Here is a 17,570-nt window from a genome sequence, read left to right on the forward strand (position 1 = left end):
CAATTTCGGACATGCAAACTCATGATCCTCGGCGCCGAAGAGTGCTGCTCAGACCACAGCGCTACGGCAGTTCACAATGATCTGGCAAGCCACGAGAATACTAAGAATACTGATGATACCTGATAGTAATAGTGTGTCATTTTTAATTACTTTGTACTAAGCCATCCCTAAACAATAGCCCTAACCTTAACCCCTCGGAATTAATGCTTAAACTGTTCAACTTTGAGTTGTTTCTGTTTTAACCCTGTAACCATGCGGAATTAACCCTGTAAACACGTGGAATTAATGCGGCAAAAATAAACGTTCATTCATAATACATCACATTTCTAAGGGAAGCTATGAGATCTTGTTGGGAGAGAGATAGTTGAAAGTGAATGTAATTTAAAGGTAGGTGAAAGGAGAAGGGATAAGGGAGAGAGAAAAATGGATGGAGATGCATGGATTAGAGGGACAGGGAGAGAGAGATATAGAGAGTGAGAGAAGAAGAGAGAAAGCAAAACATGAATGAGAAACAGAGAGACGAACAGGAGGGAGAAAACATGAGAGAGAGGATGGTGAAGAAGTAGCCAGAGAAGAGAGAGAAAGTGAGAGAGGATGGTGAAGAAGTAGCCAGAGAAGAGAGAGAAAGTGTGAGAGAGAGAGGATGGTGAAGAAGTAGCCAGAGAAGAGAGAGAAAGTGAGAGAGAGAGAGAGAGAGAGGATGGTGAAGAAGTAGCCAGAGAAGAGAGAGAAAGTGAGAGAGAGTGTGAGAGATGAGAGAAGATAGAAACAAAGAGTAGAAGAGATTCTGAAAAGGACAAATGAAAGGAATAATGAATGGACAAATGAATGGACAAATGAATGGACAAATGAAAGGACAAATGAAAGGATAAATGAAAGGATAAATGAAAGGATAAATGAATGGACAATGAAAGGATAAATGAAGCACCAATGAGCTGCGTCCTCTCATTAGGAGTTGTTTGAAGATAGGGGAGAATAAACTCTTAAGGGAATATTGGACAACTTATAGCACCAGAGTGGTTCAATACAAAGGCTTTGTTTACGCATAAGCACTTTGTTTTTATTCTTTGAAAAATACTTCCTCATTTCAAAACCACCAGGAGAGATAAACACAGACGTATACAGACAACTACCAGGGCTTTGGGGTGTGTGACTGAGTGCGTCATTGTGTGTTGGCTGTTTCAAAGTGTTTATGTGTAAATAGTGGGGAGGCTAGCATATGCGTGTGTATGCAGACTGCATAGCAGCTTACTGTAAACAGCCGTTGTCATAACAACCTCACACCAGAAGATGACGGCAGTGATTAGGGAGCTTGAGCAGTGTACTGTGGGCACTAGTCCACAGTGGCTAATGTAGACCCTCGTAGAAGGGTAGAAAATGAGAATGCCAACTGTATATTTCCACGCACCATAGGTGTAGTAGGCTACCTCAGTAGGTAGGGATGCGTTGCGGATGTCTTCGTTGGTCACAAACTGGTCTACGTACAGCTGGGCCTTGGAGGCCTTGAGGAAGGCCATGAGCCGAGCGGTGAACGATGCTACGAAGATAGACAACATGCCGAAGTCTAACACGTTCCACAGGTGATTCACGTACTCTCTAGGACCGTCCACCCAGATCTCCTTGACCTCCGACCAGATCATACCTGAGAGAGAGAGAGATTGAGAAAGAGAGAGAGAGAGAGAGAGAGAGAGAGAGAGAGAGAGAGAGAGAGAGAGAGAGAGAGAGAGAGAGAGAGAGAGAGAGAGAGAGAGAGAGAGAGAGAGAGAGAGAGAGAGAGAGAGAGAGAGAGAAAGGACAGAGAAACCAGCTGATGTTTATGTAATGATTGATCTTGTGTGTGGGTACCTGTCTCCCTCTCTCTCTTTCCCTCTCTTCCTATTTATTTCTCTCCATCCACCATCCTTTCCTTCTTTCTCTCTCTTAATCCATCCCCTCTCATTCTTCCTCTGACCTCCCTCATTTCCTCCCCTCTTGCCTCTATCCCCTTCTCTCCCTCACCCCTACTCACCCAGCACCCATTTCATGATGAGCATCTCAGTCCAGGAGAACTGAGTGGTCTTGACCCGGAACACCTGACGAGGGTGGTCAGTGATGGTCTCGTTGGGCAGGTTCTGGACCCCCTCGAAGCGGTCTGAGGCGTTGATGACCAGCAGGCCCAGGAAGATGGTGAAGGACACGGCGTGGGCCACAAACTTCATGAAAGGACTTCTCAGGATCTGACCCAACTAAGACAAACAGGGTAAAAAAATACAACAGTTGTACTAGCCTTTCTTTACACTTAACTGATAGCTGCTTTATTTAGGAAAAGGTCTACTTACTATGACTGTGATGTGGATGTCTTGCCTAGCTGTCTTAAGATGAATGCACTGTAAGTCACTCTGGATAAAAGTGTCTACTAAATTATTCAAATGTAATTATAAACTGGGTGGTTCGTGCCCTGAATGCTGATTGGCTGACAGCCGTGGTATATCAGACCATCTACCACGGGTATGACAAAACATGTATTTTTACTGCTCTAATTACGTTGGTAACCAGTTTATAACAGCAATTAGGCACCTCCTTGGTTTGTGGTATATGACCAATATACCACGTTGCGTCGTGCCTAGAAACAGCCCTTACCCGGGGTATATTGGCCATATACCACTAACCACTGAGGTGCCTTATTGCTTAAATGTAATAGCACCATGTTAAACGTGTACATGATATTGCAAAGAAACAGTATCACTGTCAGGAGGTGTCATAATAAACTGACTTAGTGGAACAAGTGTGGACTATGGTATGGAACCTGCGGCTGAAAAACTAACCAAATTCAGTTAAGACAGACTTAGGGTTTAGCTAAGTCAGACTTTGAGTCAGACTCAATACTCCTGTCAATTGAATAGAACATTTCTCCATTGGAGTGTAGCCAACAGAACTTCTATTTTATTGACTCTCCAGTAACCCATGTCCAGACATCAAAGTGTGAAGAGAAAGATTAATTAATAATTCTGTACTAATCCTGGAGAATCAGACAAGTACAGATTGGTACACCAACACAAACACAGCTATGCTTCAGAGGGATGGGAGAGATAGGGATGAGACACACACCTTTACAAACACATGCAGATCGACACACTGAACATTTACAGTTCATTCGGAAAGTATTCAGATCCCTTTTCCCACATTTTGTTACGTTACAGGCTTATTCTAAAATGGATTGAACTGTTTCTTCCCCTCATCAATCTACACACAATACCCCATAATGACAAAGCAAAAACAGGTTTTTAGAACATTTTGCAAATGTATACAAAATTAAAAACTGAAATATCGCATTAAAATAAGTATTCAGACCTTTTACTCAGTATTTTGTTGAAGCACCTTTGGCAGCGATTACAGCCTCGAGTCTTCTTGGGTATGACGCAACAAGCTTGGCACACCTGTATTTGGGGAGTTTCTCCCATTCTTCTCTGCAGATCCTCTCAAGCTCTGTCAGGCTGGATGGGGAGCGTCGCAGCACAGCTATTTTCAGGTCTCTCCAGAGATGTTCGATCGGGTTCAAGTCCAGGCTCTGGCTGGGCCACTCAAGGATATTCAGACACTTGTCATGAAGCCACTCCTGTGTTGTCTTGGCTGTGTGCTTAGGGTCGCTGTCCTGTTGGAAGGTGAACCTTCACCCAAGTCTGAGGTCCTGAGCGCTCTGGAGCATCAAGGATCTCAATGTAATTTGCTCCTTTCATCTTTCCCTCGATCCTGACTAGTCTCCCAGTCCCTGCCACTGAAAAACATCACAACAGCATGATGCAGCCACCACCATGCTTCACCATAGGGATGGTGCCAGGTTTCCTCCAGACATGACGCTTGGCATTCAGGCCAAAGAGTTCAATCTTGGTTTCATCAGACCAGAGAATCTTGTTTCTCATGGTCTGAGAGTCTTTAGGTGCCTTTTGGCAAACTCCAAGCGGGCTTTCATGTGCCTTTTACTGAGGAGTGGCTTCCGTCTGGCCACTCTACCATAAAGGCCTGATTGGTGGAGTGCTGCAGAGATGGGTGTCCTTCTGGAAAGTTCTCCCATCTCTACATAGGAACTGATTGCTCAGTTTGGCCAGGCGGCCAGCTCTAGGAAGAGTCTTGGTGGTTCCAAACTTCTTCCATTTAAGAATGATGGAGGCCACTGTGTTCTTGGGGACCTTCAATGCTGCAAAAAATGTTTGATACCCTTCCCCAGATCTGTGCCTCGACACAATCCTGTCTCAGATCTCTACGAACAATTAATTTGTCCTTATGTCTTGGTTTTTGCTCTGACATGCACTGTCAACTGTGGGACCTTTTATACATGACAGGTGTGTGCCTTTCCAAATTATGTCCAATCAATTGAATTTACCACAGTTAGACTCCAATCAAGTTGTAGAAACATTTCAAGGATGGTCAATGGAAACAGGATGAACCTGAGCTCAATTTCGAGTCTCATAGCAAAGGGTATGAATACTTACAGTTGAAGTCAGAAGTTTACATACACCTTAGCCAAATACATTTAAACTCAGTTTTTCACAATTCCTGACATTTAATCCTAGCAAAAATGCCCTGTTTTAGGTCAGTTAGGATAACCACTTTATTTTAAGAATGTGAAATGTCAGAATAATAGTAGAGAGAATGATTTATTTAAGCTTTTATTTCCTTCATCACATTCCCAGTGGGTCAGAAGTTTACATACACTCAATTAGTATTTGGTAACATTGCCTTTAAATTGTTTAACTTGTGTCAAACGTTTTGGGTAGGCTTCCCACAATAATTTGGGTGAATTTTGGCCCATTCCTCCTGACAGAGCTGGTGTATCTGAATCAGGTTTGTAGGCCTCCTTGCTCGCACACGCTTTTTCAGTTCTGCCCACAAATTTCTATAGGATTGAGGTCGGGGTTTTGTGATGGCCACTCCATCTATTTTGTGAAGTGCACCAGTCCCTCCTGCAGCAAAGCACCCCCACAGCATGATGCTGCCATCCCCGTGCTTCACAGTTGGGATGGTGTTCTTCGGCTTGCAAGCAACCCCCTTTTTCCTCCAAACATAACGATGGTCATTATGGTCAAACAGTTCTATTTTTGTTTCATCAGACCAGAGGACATTTCTCCAAAAAGTACAATCTTTGTCCCTATGTGTAGTTGCAAACCGTAGTCTGGCTTTTTTATGGCGGTTTTGGAGCAGTGGCTTCTTTCTTGCTGAGCGGCCTTTCAGGTTATGTCGATATAGGACTCGTTTTACTGTGGATATAGATACTTTTGTACCTGTTTCCTCCAGCATCTTCACAAGGTCCTTTGCTGTTGTTCTGGGATTGATTTGCACTTTTCGCACCAAAGCACGTTCATCTCTAGGAGACAGAACGCGTCTCCTTCCTGAGCGGTATGACGGCTGCGTGGTCCCATGGGGTTTATACTTGCGTACTATTGTTTGTACAGCTGAACGTGGTACCTTCAGGCGTTTGGAAATTTCTCCCAAGGATGAACCAGACTTGTAGAGGTCTACAATATTTTTTCTGAGGTCTTGGCTGATTTCTTTTGATTTTCCCATGATGTCAAACAAAGAAGCACTGAGTTTGAAGGTAGGCCTTGAAATACATCTACAGGTACACCTCCAATTGACTCAAATTATGTCAATTAGCCTATCAGAAGCTTCTACAGCCATGACATAATTTTCTGGAATTTTCCAAGCTGTTTAAAGGCACAGTCAACTTAGTGTATGTAAACTTCTGACCCACTGGAATTGTGATACAGTGAATTATAAGTGAAATAATCTGTCTGTAAACAATTGTTATAAAAATGACTTGTGTCATGCACAAAGTAGATGTCCTAATCGACTTGCCAAAGCTATAGTTTGTTAACCAGAAATGTGTGGAGTGATTGAAAAACAAGTTTTACTGACTCCAACCTAAGTGTATGTAAACTTCCGACTTCAACTGTTTGTAGATAAGGTTTTTCTGTTTTTAATTTTTTATAAATTAACAAAAATGTCTAAAAACCTGTTTTCGCTTTTTCATTATGGGGTATTGTGTGTAGATTGAGGAGGGATTTTTTAAAATTTAATCAATTTTAGAATAAAACGTAACAAAATGTGGAAAAAGGGAAGGGGTCTGAATACTTTCCGAATGCACTGTACATTCATAAATATGCACTCAAAACACAGGCACATATATTTGTGAATGTTACCATGCACATAAGTACAACTAAAAATGTATTGGCCAGCTTGTTCATTTAACAGACAGCCATCGTGCTGTGTGTGTGTCCCACATACGTCAAGGGTGTTGTTCACCACATTTTTCTTCAATCATTTAGCAGACGCTCTTATCCAGAGCGACTTACAGAAGCAATTAGGGTTAACTGCCTTGCTCAAGAGCACCTTGTTGGGTTGGGGATTCGAACCAGCGACCTTTCGGTAACTGGCCCAATGCTCTAACTGCTAGGTTACCTGCCGCCACACACACTGCCATCTAAACCTAATCAATCATGTGTGTGTCTTTCCCATCTGTTTTCTCCGGACAGGAACATCCCAAATTGCACCATATTCTCATAATGAAATGGACTACTTTTGACCAGGTGCCACATGTCTCTTGTCAAACATAATGCACTATATAGGGAATAGGGTGCCATTTGGGACTCATCCACTGTTATTCTCAGCAGATTGAGGTGGGGAGAGATCCAGCTGTATTTCTCAGTGTTAAGGGGTGACTGGCCCCTGATTGGGGTGACTGGCCACTGGTAGGGGTGACTGGTCCCTGATATGCTCCTATTAAACATAATGATTACAGACATCATCAGCAGAGACCATCTCTGATCACCCCCTCAATCCACTCCCTCCATCCGTCTCTCTGTCTGTCTTTCTGTCGGACACCCTCAGTCTCCCTGTACATCTCTCCCTCCTTTTCCCTGAGTCTCTGTCCATTTCCTCTCCTTCTCTCTCTCGTTCCCTCTTATCCATCCTTCTTCACGCTCCTGTCACCATTCCTCTCTCTCCACAGTTAATTCCCCTTCTCTCATCCTCTTGGCTTGCTCTCTTTTCTTTCTATTTCCTTTCCTTTCTCTTTCTGTCAGAGGCTGTGCCAGTGTCAGAGAGGATGCTGGGAGGGACCTGCCAGTGGAGGTAAAGGTTAGTGTGATACTTACAGTATCTTCCTCCTGCTATAGGAGGATTAGACTCTCTAACTGTCTGTCTTCTGATTGGTTAGTAATCCTCTTACTGACAACAGCCCCTAGAACCCCCACAAGGATATTGCTGCTCCCACACTCCAGGTCTCAAACACACACACACACGCAAGCACACACACATACTTTGACCCCCTTGTCTGTGTGTGTGTTTGCGCAAGCATGTGTGTGTGTATACTGTAGGGGCGTCTGCCTGCGTCCATTACCTTGCTGCAGGGCATGATCCAGTAGGCGAGAGCCAGGAAGGGCAGTCCCAAGCTGACCCCCAGAACGGTCCAACACTTGACCCCGATGGACTGTTGCTTCAGACCTGACAGGTTCTCATACCAGATAGTCAGCAGCTGCTGCTGGCAGTTAGGATGGGCCACAAACTACAGAGAGAGAGAGAGAGAGAGAGAGAGAGAGAGAGAGAGAGAGAGAGAGAGAGAGAGAGAGAGAGAGAGAGAGAGAGAGAGAGAGAGAGAGATGAAAACACACTGGCCCACACTTACATAAAGACGGTTACTGTATATCAACAAAGCACACATTTCTTGCGCCTGCTGACAGGAAGTGTGGGTCAGTTCTTACTCCTGCTGACAGGAAGTGTGGGCCAGTTCTTGCTCCTCCTGACAGTAAGTGTGAGCCATGAACTGTATAAAATAATTAAAACTACAGTCAGATAGCTACAGCAATAAAACAATGAACTGTCAGTTCCCTGCAGTGCATTCAAGTTGGATACAAATCACAAACATTTGCTTGCTTTTAAAATAATTTTCTTGAAGAGCTAAACTCTTCAAGAAGGGCACCACAGGAAAAGTCTGCTCTTTAAATGGACCTGTTCTTCCTGTCAGCTATTCTCCATCTGTAATGACTAATAATAATTCATCATTTAGAGGGTGCTAATATTTGTCCTATTTAACACATGCACAAGTGTGTATAATATAATAATATTTGTGAATTGGAAATGTATTTTTTTGTATATCTGAACTCTCCCTGAGACACCCTCGAAGTGTGTGTGTGTGTGTGTGTGTACGTGTGCGTGTGTGTGTGTGTGTATGTGTGTCCCCCTCAGTTTACGCACTAGTATCTGGGGCCACCTGGTTGTCATGGCAACCCATCTTCCCCCTAGTCTGGCAGGTTGATTAACACACTGCTGTGGTCACGCACCCCTGCTTTGGGAAAACAGTCCATGCACTACACTTTACTGTGTCCCTGGATGCTTACAGACAGGCTGGAGTCTACATTATTATGGCTTAGATGATATGGTGGTACTAATGTCTCACAATGTTTCCATATAGGATGCTCGACTATAAGGTCAGATAAACTTGTATACCTTTATTGTTGAAATGTGTGTGTATGACTGTGTGTGTGTGTTTGTCAGTCTCTGTGAGTCCCAGGTGATGTAGGGAGAGGTGACGTGGTTTGACATTTAGCTGAAACACCTCTGGTATGAGAGGGATTAGCACTCTGAGACAGAGACTCGATAGGTCTGATATTTACAAACGCTACCAGGCCTCGGGACACACACTTGCACACATGCATGCATGCACACACACACACACACACACACACACGCACACACTCTCACACGCATGCACACAAACACACACATGCATGCACACAGACACGCACACACACACATAAATGTGTGTACTGCATCACTGCTGCAACACTACATCACTGATCGAATGCTTTCCCTGAATTATCTAGATTGAACCTAAATAAACATTTTCGACTCAGATTATACCAGTTAACAATAAGGTCAAACACACAAATGCGGTCAAATGCTACATGTACAATCAATGCTATCAGATAAATACTGCCATGTAAACTAAACCAAAACTAACGTTGGTCATTTACAGCAGTGTCAAGCAATGCGGTCATGTTGCGGTCCTGGTTGGGCTGTCTCACCTTCTTGACGTCGTATTTGATGGCCAGTTTGACGCGTTCGAGGCAGGGCCGGTTGTTGTCGCTGGGCGGGGCATTGTCCACGTCTCCGTTCAAGATGGCTTCCACCTCCTCTGTGTCTCTGCACTGGTCCAACACCCCCACGACAAAGTCCTTACACTGCATGGACAACTTCCTGTAGTCATTCTATGGAGAGAGAGGAAGGGAGGGGAGAGGGTGAATGGTGGGAGGATGGAGATAGAGGTGGAGAAAGGGACACATGGAGATAGCAAGGATGGAAAGAGAGGAGAGAATGAAAGAGAGATTGTAATGCCTATGGTCAATTTGGTTTGACATCTGATATCCCTATGGGGATAGTTAGGGACCATCAGTAAATGACACAATGTACATGGGACAATATTTTTAAATAGCTCCAAATTTCAATGACTTAAAAACCTCTAACCAACTATAAATTGTAAAAGTTAATGTCCAATTATTGAAAGCATTAAATGAGACAACTAAAAGATGTGCAACATGAAAATATTGCTCCATGTACACTGTGCAATTCATTGACGATACCTAACTAGCCCCATTGATAGGCTATCCAAAGTCAAACCAACTTTGCCACGGTCGCACACCGGGTGGCTGAAACTAATTGGCGAAAGAAGTTGACTAGCTTCCTAGCTAGCCTAGGCTACTTCCAGAAACAAGACCTGGTTAGACTGTTTCTAGAAGGGGGAGTGACTAATTGTGTTCCGTTTTGGCATAGTGAAAGTACAAACGCTTCCCAAGTTAGAACACACACACACAAGAGACACCCACATCAAAGCACGGCCCCAAGACTCAAATCTTGCTCTCAGTCGCATTTCCTAATGAGGAGAATTGAAACCGAGGCTAAATCAGGAAGTTCAGCCCCCCTTTAAAGGAACATAAGATAAGGAGAAGAGCGAGATGAGAGGTAGAATGTTCCTGTGGAGGGAGAGAAGAGAGAGATGAGAGGTAGAATGTTCCTGTAGAACTAGTGTTTGTATAATGATTTGATTAGCCGTTGGAAGCTCAGGTGCAGCTCTGGAGACAACTTCACAGCTTTCAGCTCTGACACCACACTCCCCTCTCCTTCTCTCTCATACCTTCATATTTTGCCCTCTCTCTGTCACATCTTTTTATTCATTTTCCAAACACTCCCTCTCCCTAAAACCTTAATTTCTCTTCCTGTATCTCTTCCTTTCTCATTCTCATATTTATCTTCCTCGTTCATCCATTTACCCCTCCCTCCTTCTTCCATCCTTCCATACTCCCCCCTCCGTATGTGCTCCCTTGAACCCCACAAAGCTCTGCAGGACAGTGCCTAAGGCCCCTCAGATATGCTAACACACACATAAACACTCATAAACAAACAACCACACACACAAATTCATGCTTGACACATGCACGCACACCCACGCGTGTGGACATGCACGCACACCCACGCGTGTGGACATGCACGTACAATTGAAGTCGGAAGTTTACATACACTTAGGTTGGAGTCAGTAAAACTTGTTTTTCAATCACTCCACACATTTCTGGTTAACAAACTATAGCTTTGGCAAGTCGGTTAGGACATCTACTTTGTGCATGGCACAAGTCATTTTTCCAACAATCGTTTACAGACAGATTATTTCACTTACAATTCACTGTATCACAATTCCAGTGGGTCAGAAGTTTACATACACTAAATTGACTGTGCCTTTAAACATCTTGGAAAATTCCAGAAAATGATGTCATGGCTGTAGAAGATTCTGATAGGCTAATTGACATAATTTGAGTCAGGTGTACATGTGGACGTATTTCAAGGCCTACCTTCAAACTCAGTGCTTCTTTGCTTGACATCATGGGAAAATCAAAAGAAATCAGCCAATATTGTAGACCTCCACAAGTCTGGTTCATCCTTGGGAGCAATTTCCAAACGCCTGAAGGTACCACGTTCAGCTGTACAAACAATAGTACCCCAGTATAAACACCATGGGACCACGCAGCCGTCATACCACTCAGGAAGGAGATGCGTTCTGTCTCCTAGAGATTAACGTACTTTGGTGCGAAAAGTGCAAATCAATCCTAGAACAACAGCAAAGGACCTTGTGAAGATGCTGGAGGAAACAGGTACAAAAGTATCTATATCCACAGTAAAACGAGTCCTATATCGACATAACCTGAAAGGCCGCTCAGCAAGGAAGAAGCCACTGCTCCAAAACCGCCATAAAAAAGCCAGACTACGGTTTGCAAATACACATAGGGACAAAGATTGTACTTTTTGGAGAAATGTCCTCTGGTCTGATGAAACAAAAATAGAACTGTTTGGCCATAATGACCATCGTTATGTTTGGAGGAAAAAGGGGGTTGCTTGCAAGCCGAAGAACACCATCCCAACCGTGAAGCACGGGGGTGGCAGCATCATGCTATGGGGGTGCTTTGCTGCAGGAGGGACTGGTGCACTTCACAAAATAGATGGTATCATGAGGAAGGAAAATTATGTGGATCTATTGAAGCAACATCTCAAGACATCAGTCAGGAAGTTAAAGCTTGGTCACAAATGGGTCTTCCAAATGTACAATGAACCCAAGCATACTTCCAAAGTTGTGGCAAAATGGCTTAAGGACAACAAAGTCAAGGTATTGGAGTGGCCATCACAAAGCCCCGACCTCAAGCCTATAGAAAATTTGTGGGCAGAAACTGAAAAAGCGTGTGCGAGCAAGGAGGCCTACAAACCTGACTCAGTTACACCAGCTCTGTCAGGAGGAATGGGCCAAAATTCACCCAACTTATTGTGGGAAGCTTGTGGAAGGCTACCCGAAACGTTTGACCCAAGTTAAACAATTTAAAGGCAATGTTACCAAATACTAATTGAGTGTATGTAAACTTCTGACCCACTGGGAATGTGATGAAGGAAATAAAAGCTGCAATAAATCATTCTCTCTACTATTATTCTGACATTTCACATTCTTAAAATAAAGTGGTGATCCTAACTGACCTAAAACAGGGAATTTTTACTACGATTAAATGTCAGGAATTGTGAAAAACTGAGTTTAAATGTATTTGGCTAAGGTGTTTGTAAACTTCCGACTTCAACTGTAAGTGCACACAACCAAGAATCCATCAGTGTCTTTCATTTGCACGAGAACATACCAAATCTGCCAACCCATGTCTCCAGGACAAGTCAAAGTGGTTTGTAGAGCTAAATGTCGACAGAGACTGAAATGCATATTTTGGACAGGCTTTCTTCTTTTCACTCTGTCAATTAGGTTAGTATTGTAGAGTAACTACAATGTTGTTGATCCATCCTCAGTGTTCTCCTATCACATTAATTAAACTCTGTAACTGTTTTAAAGTCACCATGGGCCTCATGGTGAAATCCCTGAGCGGTTTCCTTCCTCCCAGGCAAAGGAAGGACGCCTGTATCTTTGTAGTGACTGGGTGTATTGATACACCATCCAAAGTGTAATTAATAACTTCACCATGCTCAAAAGAATGTTCAATGGCTTTTTTTATGTCTACCCATCTACCAATAGGTGCCCTTCCTTGCGAGGCATTGGAAAACCTCCCTGGTCTTTGTGGTTGAATCTGTGTTTGAAATTCACTGCTTGACTGAGGGAACTTACAGATAATTGTATGTGTGGAGTAGAGAGATGAGGTAGTCATTCAAAAATACTGTTAAACATTATTACTGTACACAGAGAGAGTCCATGCAACTTATTATGTGACTTGTTAAGCACATATTTAATCCTGAACTTATTTTGTCTTGCCATAACAAAGGGGTTGAATACTTATTCTGAATTTATTCCACTTTGACATTATGGGTTATTGTGTGTAGGCCAGTGACAAAACATCTACATGTAATCCATTTTCAATTCAAGCTGTAACACAACAAAATGTGGAAAAAGTCAAGGGGTGTGAATACTTTCTGAAGGACTGTATCTATGAACTCTGTTCTGCACACCGCATCAAGACATCTCTGAACTGTACTCTGAATAATTGCACTATACTGCATTGCACTCTGTCCATCTCTCTGTGTTTAGATATGTTGGTACTGATAGTGTACATCTGTACATCCACTGTATATCAACTGTATAATCCACTTTATATCAATTGTATAATCCACTGTATATCAACTGTTGATATAACGTATTTTTATACAGTATTGGTTAATGTCGTTGATCTCATATAGAGAGGATAAGGACAGGCCATGTGTTAGTTATGTCACTGGTGGGTGACAGAAGGTCTGCGTGCCAAGATAGATTGGGGGCCACTGGTGCTAATCTTACATTTACATTTAAGTCATTTAGCAGACGCTCTTATCCAGAGCGACTTACAAATTGGATCTTAGAAGGAGTACGTGATGGAATGGCCTGGCTAGGGGGCCACACGATACCATGTAGGGGTTATCCTATTGTAGGAGATGAGTGGCACTCAATAATGGTTGGCAACTGTTGGATGGAATTAGCTCCAAAAGCATTATATAAACTGAGAGGTTTTCTATGTAAAGTCATTTGGATGACAAGAGGCTACGCCTGTACCGCTTGTCATGTGAATCCAGTACTGTAACCATTAAATAACTATGAATCAACTGTCCATCTAAGTGTTCAACTACTCTCTTGCATCCTGAACTTCTCGATACCAGAGAAACTCGTCATAACAACTGTATAATCCACTGTATATCAACTGTATGATCCACTGTATATTAACTGTATAATCCACTGTGTATTTGTATATCTGCTCATTCTCTTATAGCTCTATGCTCACTCTACCTATTTGTATATAATGTATGTAAACTTTGTGTATACTCCTCTTTCTGTATTGTGTCTCTAAATGGTGTCTATCACTAGCAGCACCATATCACCAAGTACAAGTCTGAGTATGTTGTCTATCCCGAGTGGCGCAGTGGTCTAAGGCCACTAGAGATCCTGGTTCGAGTCCAGGCTCTGTAGCAGCCGGCTGCAACCGGGAGACCCATGGGCGGCGCACAATTGGTCCAGCGTCGTCCAAGGTAGGGGAGGGTTTGGCCGGCAGGGATGTGGGTTCGTTTCCCACGGGGGGCCAGTATGAAAAAAAAAACTAAAAAATGTATGCATTCACTAACTGTCAGTCGCTCTGGATAAGAGTGTCTGCTAAATGACTGAAATGTAAATGTATCACTAGCAGCACCATATCACCAAGTACAAGTCTGAGTATGTGTAAATGTACTTTGCGGATAAAGGTGGTTCTGATTCATTTCCTGTCCTTTCCAGGGGCATAATAGGAGAGTGATGGGTCTGGGGACAGACAGTGCCAAACTCATGTAAGATGAATGTGGGACTTTTTACAAATGATCTAAGATCAGATTCACAGCATCAAAATGAACACACATCTAACATTATGACCCTAGTCTTACCTCTACCATAGACACATTGTCTGCTAACATCTCTAACACTGTGTGCTGTTGCTATCACTTTAACCCACTTGGACAATACATGACACTGTGTCAACATCACCCGGGGCAACAGGGCAGATACTGCACATAACCACACAAACATTGCAGAGGGCAATGACATCACTGGTGGCAACAACAACAATGATAAAGCCCACAGGGACTTCACCTGTTAGATTAGTCATGTCCTTCCTTTCAGAGAGATAGAGGGTAGAGAGCATTAGAGAGATGCAAAGTTAGAGTTGGAGGGAAGATGAGAGGGAAGCCAGAGGGAGAGAGAAAGAGGGAGAGAGAGAGAGAGGGAGAGAGGGCGAGAGAGGGAGGAAAGACCCACAAAGAATTCGAAAACAAACCCAATTTTGATAAACTCCCTTATCTACTGGGTGAAAAACCACAGTGTGCCATCACAGCAGCAATATTTGTGACCTGTTGCCACAAGAAAAGGGAAACCAGTGAAGAACAAACACCATTGTAAATACAACCCATATTTATGTTTATTTATTTTCCCTTTTGTACTTTAACTATTTGTACATCGTTACAACACCGTATATAGTATATGACATTTGAAATGTCTCTATTCCTTTGGCACTATTGTGAGTGTAATGTTTACTGTAAATTTTTTATTATTTATTTCCCTTTTGTTACTTATCTATTTCACTTGCTTTGGTAATGTAAACATATGTTTCCTATGCCAATAAAGCCCTTTGAATTGAGAGGGAGAGAATGAGAGAGGGCGAGAGGGAGAAGGTGATAATGAATGTGTAATGAGAGAGATGGAGGGTAATAGAACTAAGCCCCCCCCCCCCAGGTGACTATTTCTCATTTACACTTCTGGGAAGCAGACAGACAGACAGCTCCAGTCACGACAAATGCCAACCGACGCACCCTGGCTGTATATCCCACACTGCAACATCTATTTTCAAGACCAAATTGTGCGCTGTTAACACGTTAACGTGTGTATGTTTGTGCACGCGTGTGTGTGTGAGTGCATGTAGTATAACTTATGATTGTTAGACTGTGTATGTATGTGTGTGTGTGTAGAAGTAGTCAGAGAGAAAAGCAAACCAGCCTCAGTCCTGAGCCAAAGCTGCTAAGACTCCTAGCAGATAAATTCAATCATTACAGCAGATGATGGAGCAACAAATCCTCACTGGCAATACATAAACACTCACTCACACACTCTCAGTAGTTTGTGGCCCATCCTAACTGCCAGCAGCAGCTGCTGACTATCTGGTATGAGAACCTGGCTACCTTTCTCCAGTCTCTCTCTCTCTCTCTCTCTCTCTCTCTCTCTCTCTCTCTCTCTCTCTCTCTCTCTCTCTCTATCTCTCTCTCTCTCTCTGTCTCTCTGTCTCTCTCTCTCTCTCTCTCTCTCTCTCTCTCTCTCTCATCTCTCTCATATCTCTCTCTCTCGTTACGTGTTCCATCATCTCTCACCTTAAACTCAGTCTCTATGTTAGCCAGTCTGGCCAGTTCGTTGCTGAGCTCCAGGGCGGTGAATACAGGGTCTTCACTAGACAGGGACAGGTAGGCAGCACTGGCCAGCCCTTTATAAGCATTCATCCTGGAGCGCGAATGGCTGAACGAGTCTCTCCTCTGCTTCTCTGCACACTCATTGCACTTACAGAAGTAGTCATGAGGCCTCTCGATGCGAGCCCCCTTGGTGAGCAGGATATGTACAATCTCAAACTCCTGACAATGTGCTGCTAGGATTACAGGGGTGACGTCGAGGGAAAAGCGAGTCCCGTCTTCGTCGTAAGCGTAAAAATCGTCATCCCGTAGCTCCTGTTCAAGGGGACTCAGGGTGAGCCGCAGCCCTTGGCTAAACGCCGGGTTCCCCAATATGGCTTCCACGATACGCACATACCCTTTTGAGATAGCCAATAGGAGCCCGTCACCCACTCTGGCTAGCCCCTCCTTCTTTAGCAGCAACTCAGTCACTTCCAGGTGCTCGTTTCCCACCGCCAGCTGCAATGCATTCTGGCCCATGTAGTCCACACAGTTGAAGTTGAGGGTCTTGGACTCCTCCAGCATCTTGCGGACCACTGGGATATTGCCGTACTCAGCGGCGTCAAGGAAACCCTCTTCCTCAGGCGTCAGTGCCGAGCCGCGCTCGTTAAACATGTAGGCGGGGCCTCGCACGGCTTGGCGACGCCCCTTCTCCCGCACCGTGGTGTGTCTCCGGTGCATGGCTTCCACTCTAGAGAAGGGGGAGGAGGGAGGGAGACAGGGAGAGAGAAAAGGTTAAGCAAGGGGTAGCCCTTTCCTGCAGTCAACGACAAAAGCGCCCTCTTTGGCCTCATGGGTGGAATGTTATTAATATTTTTCACAATTTCATCGTTATTAACATTTTTTTTGGTGGGGGACGAAAATCCGGTGTTTCTATGTCAAACAGTTTTGTTATATTTTTGTCTTCTGTGATGTATATAAAGTGTAATATTGGGATTCAAACTCAAAATGTAATACATTTCAACTCTATATCTGACATTGTATAGGTGTCTTCTTTTTTAAAGCCCATAACCGTGTGTGAGGTATATAGAGCGAGAGAGAGAGAGAGAGAGAGAGCAGACGTGCAGATGAGCTCCCACATTTTTCAGCACGTTTTTACAAAAAGATAGATTTAGAGTTAGATAAACGTGGATTTTTGGCAAGGACATATACAGGATACTACCCTCCACCACATAACCTTCCCTCCAAATCAAAACTCCAAACCTACAACCTGATTTTGGCCAAAATTACCTGGAAAGATTCCTACTACCAAAGATTCTTATTTCCAAGCTATACAGCAAATGCTCTGGCAAACAAACAACAGAAACCTGAAAACACCATCCAACATGGAACTGAGTGAGTAATGTTTAGTCTGAAGCTATTTTTAAAGCCAATAAGACAAATACATTACAATTATATATTTTACTTATAAGGACTGAATGCTAAGTTAAGTCTACCAAGCTTGCTAGGCAGTACATTTTGGACTGCAACTTCAATTAGCACTGAGGTGTGAAGTGAGAGGTGTTAAAGCCCTTGAGCCCAGCAATGGTAGGAGAGTTCCACAGCCTACCCCACCCAAATGCAGAGGCCTTTGAAGCCCCCTCCCG

General features: G+C 43.5%; 1 protein-coding gene across 1 annotated transcript in view; it reads right to left on the reverse strand.

Annotated features, from left to right (window-relative positions):
- LOC121536675 (short transient receptor potential channel 7-like) overlaps positions 1–16,665 on the reverse strand; it is a 32,930-nt gene extending 16,265 nt beyond the window's left edge. Inside the window, exons 1-5 of the mRNA XM_045206141.1 lie at positions 15,913–16,665; positions 9,060–9,242; positions 7,376–7,540; positions 2,009–2,225; positions 1,409–1,642 (exon numbers count right to left, since the gene is read on the reverse strand). Coding sequence (XP_045062076.1) covers positions 1,409–1,642; positions 2,009–2,225; positions 7,376–7,540; positions 9,060–9,242; positions 15,913–16,665 — 1,552 coding nt within the window. The remainder of the gene's footprint in view (positions 1–1,408; positions 1,643–2,008; positions 2,226–7,375; positions 7,541–9,059; positions 9,243–15,912) is intronic.
- Positions 16,666–17,570: the final 905 nt, after the last annotated feature.

The sequence above is a fragment of the Coregonus clupeaformis genome, chromosome 2 (genome assembly GCF_020615455.1).
Source record: "Coregonus clupeaformis isolate EN_2021a chromosome 2, ASM2061545v1, whole genome shotgun sequence".
In the NCBI taxonomy this organism is placed as follows: domain Eukaryota; kingdom Metazoa; phylum Chordata; class Actinopteri; order Salmoniformes; family Salmonidae; genus Coregonus; species Coregonus clupeaformis.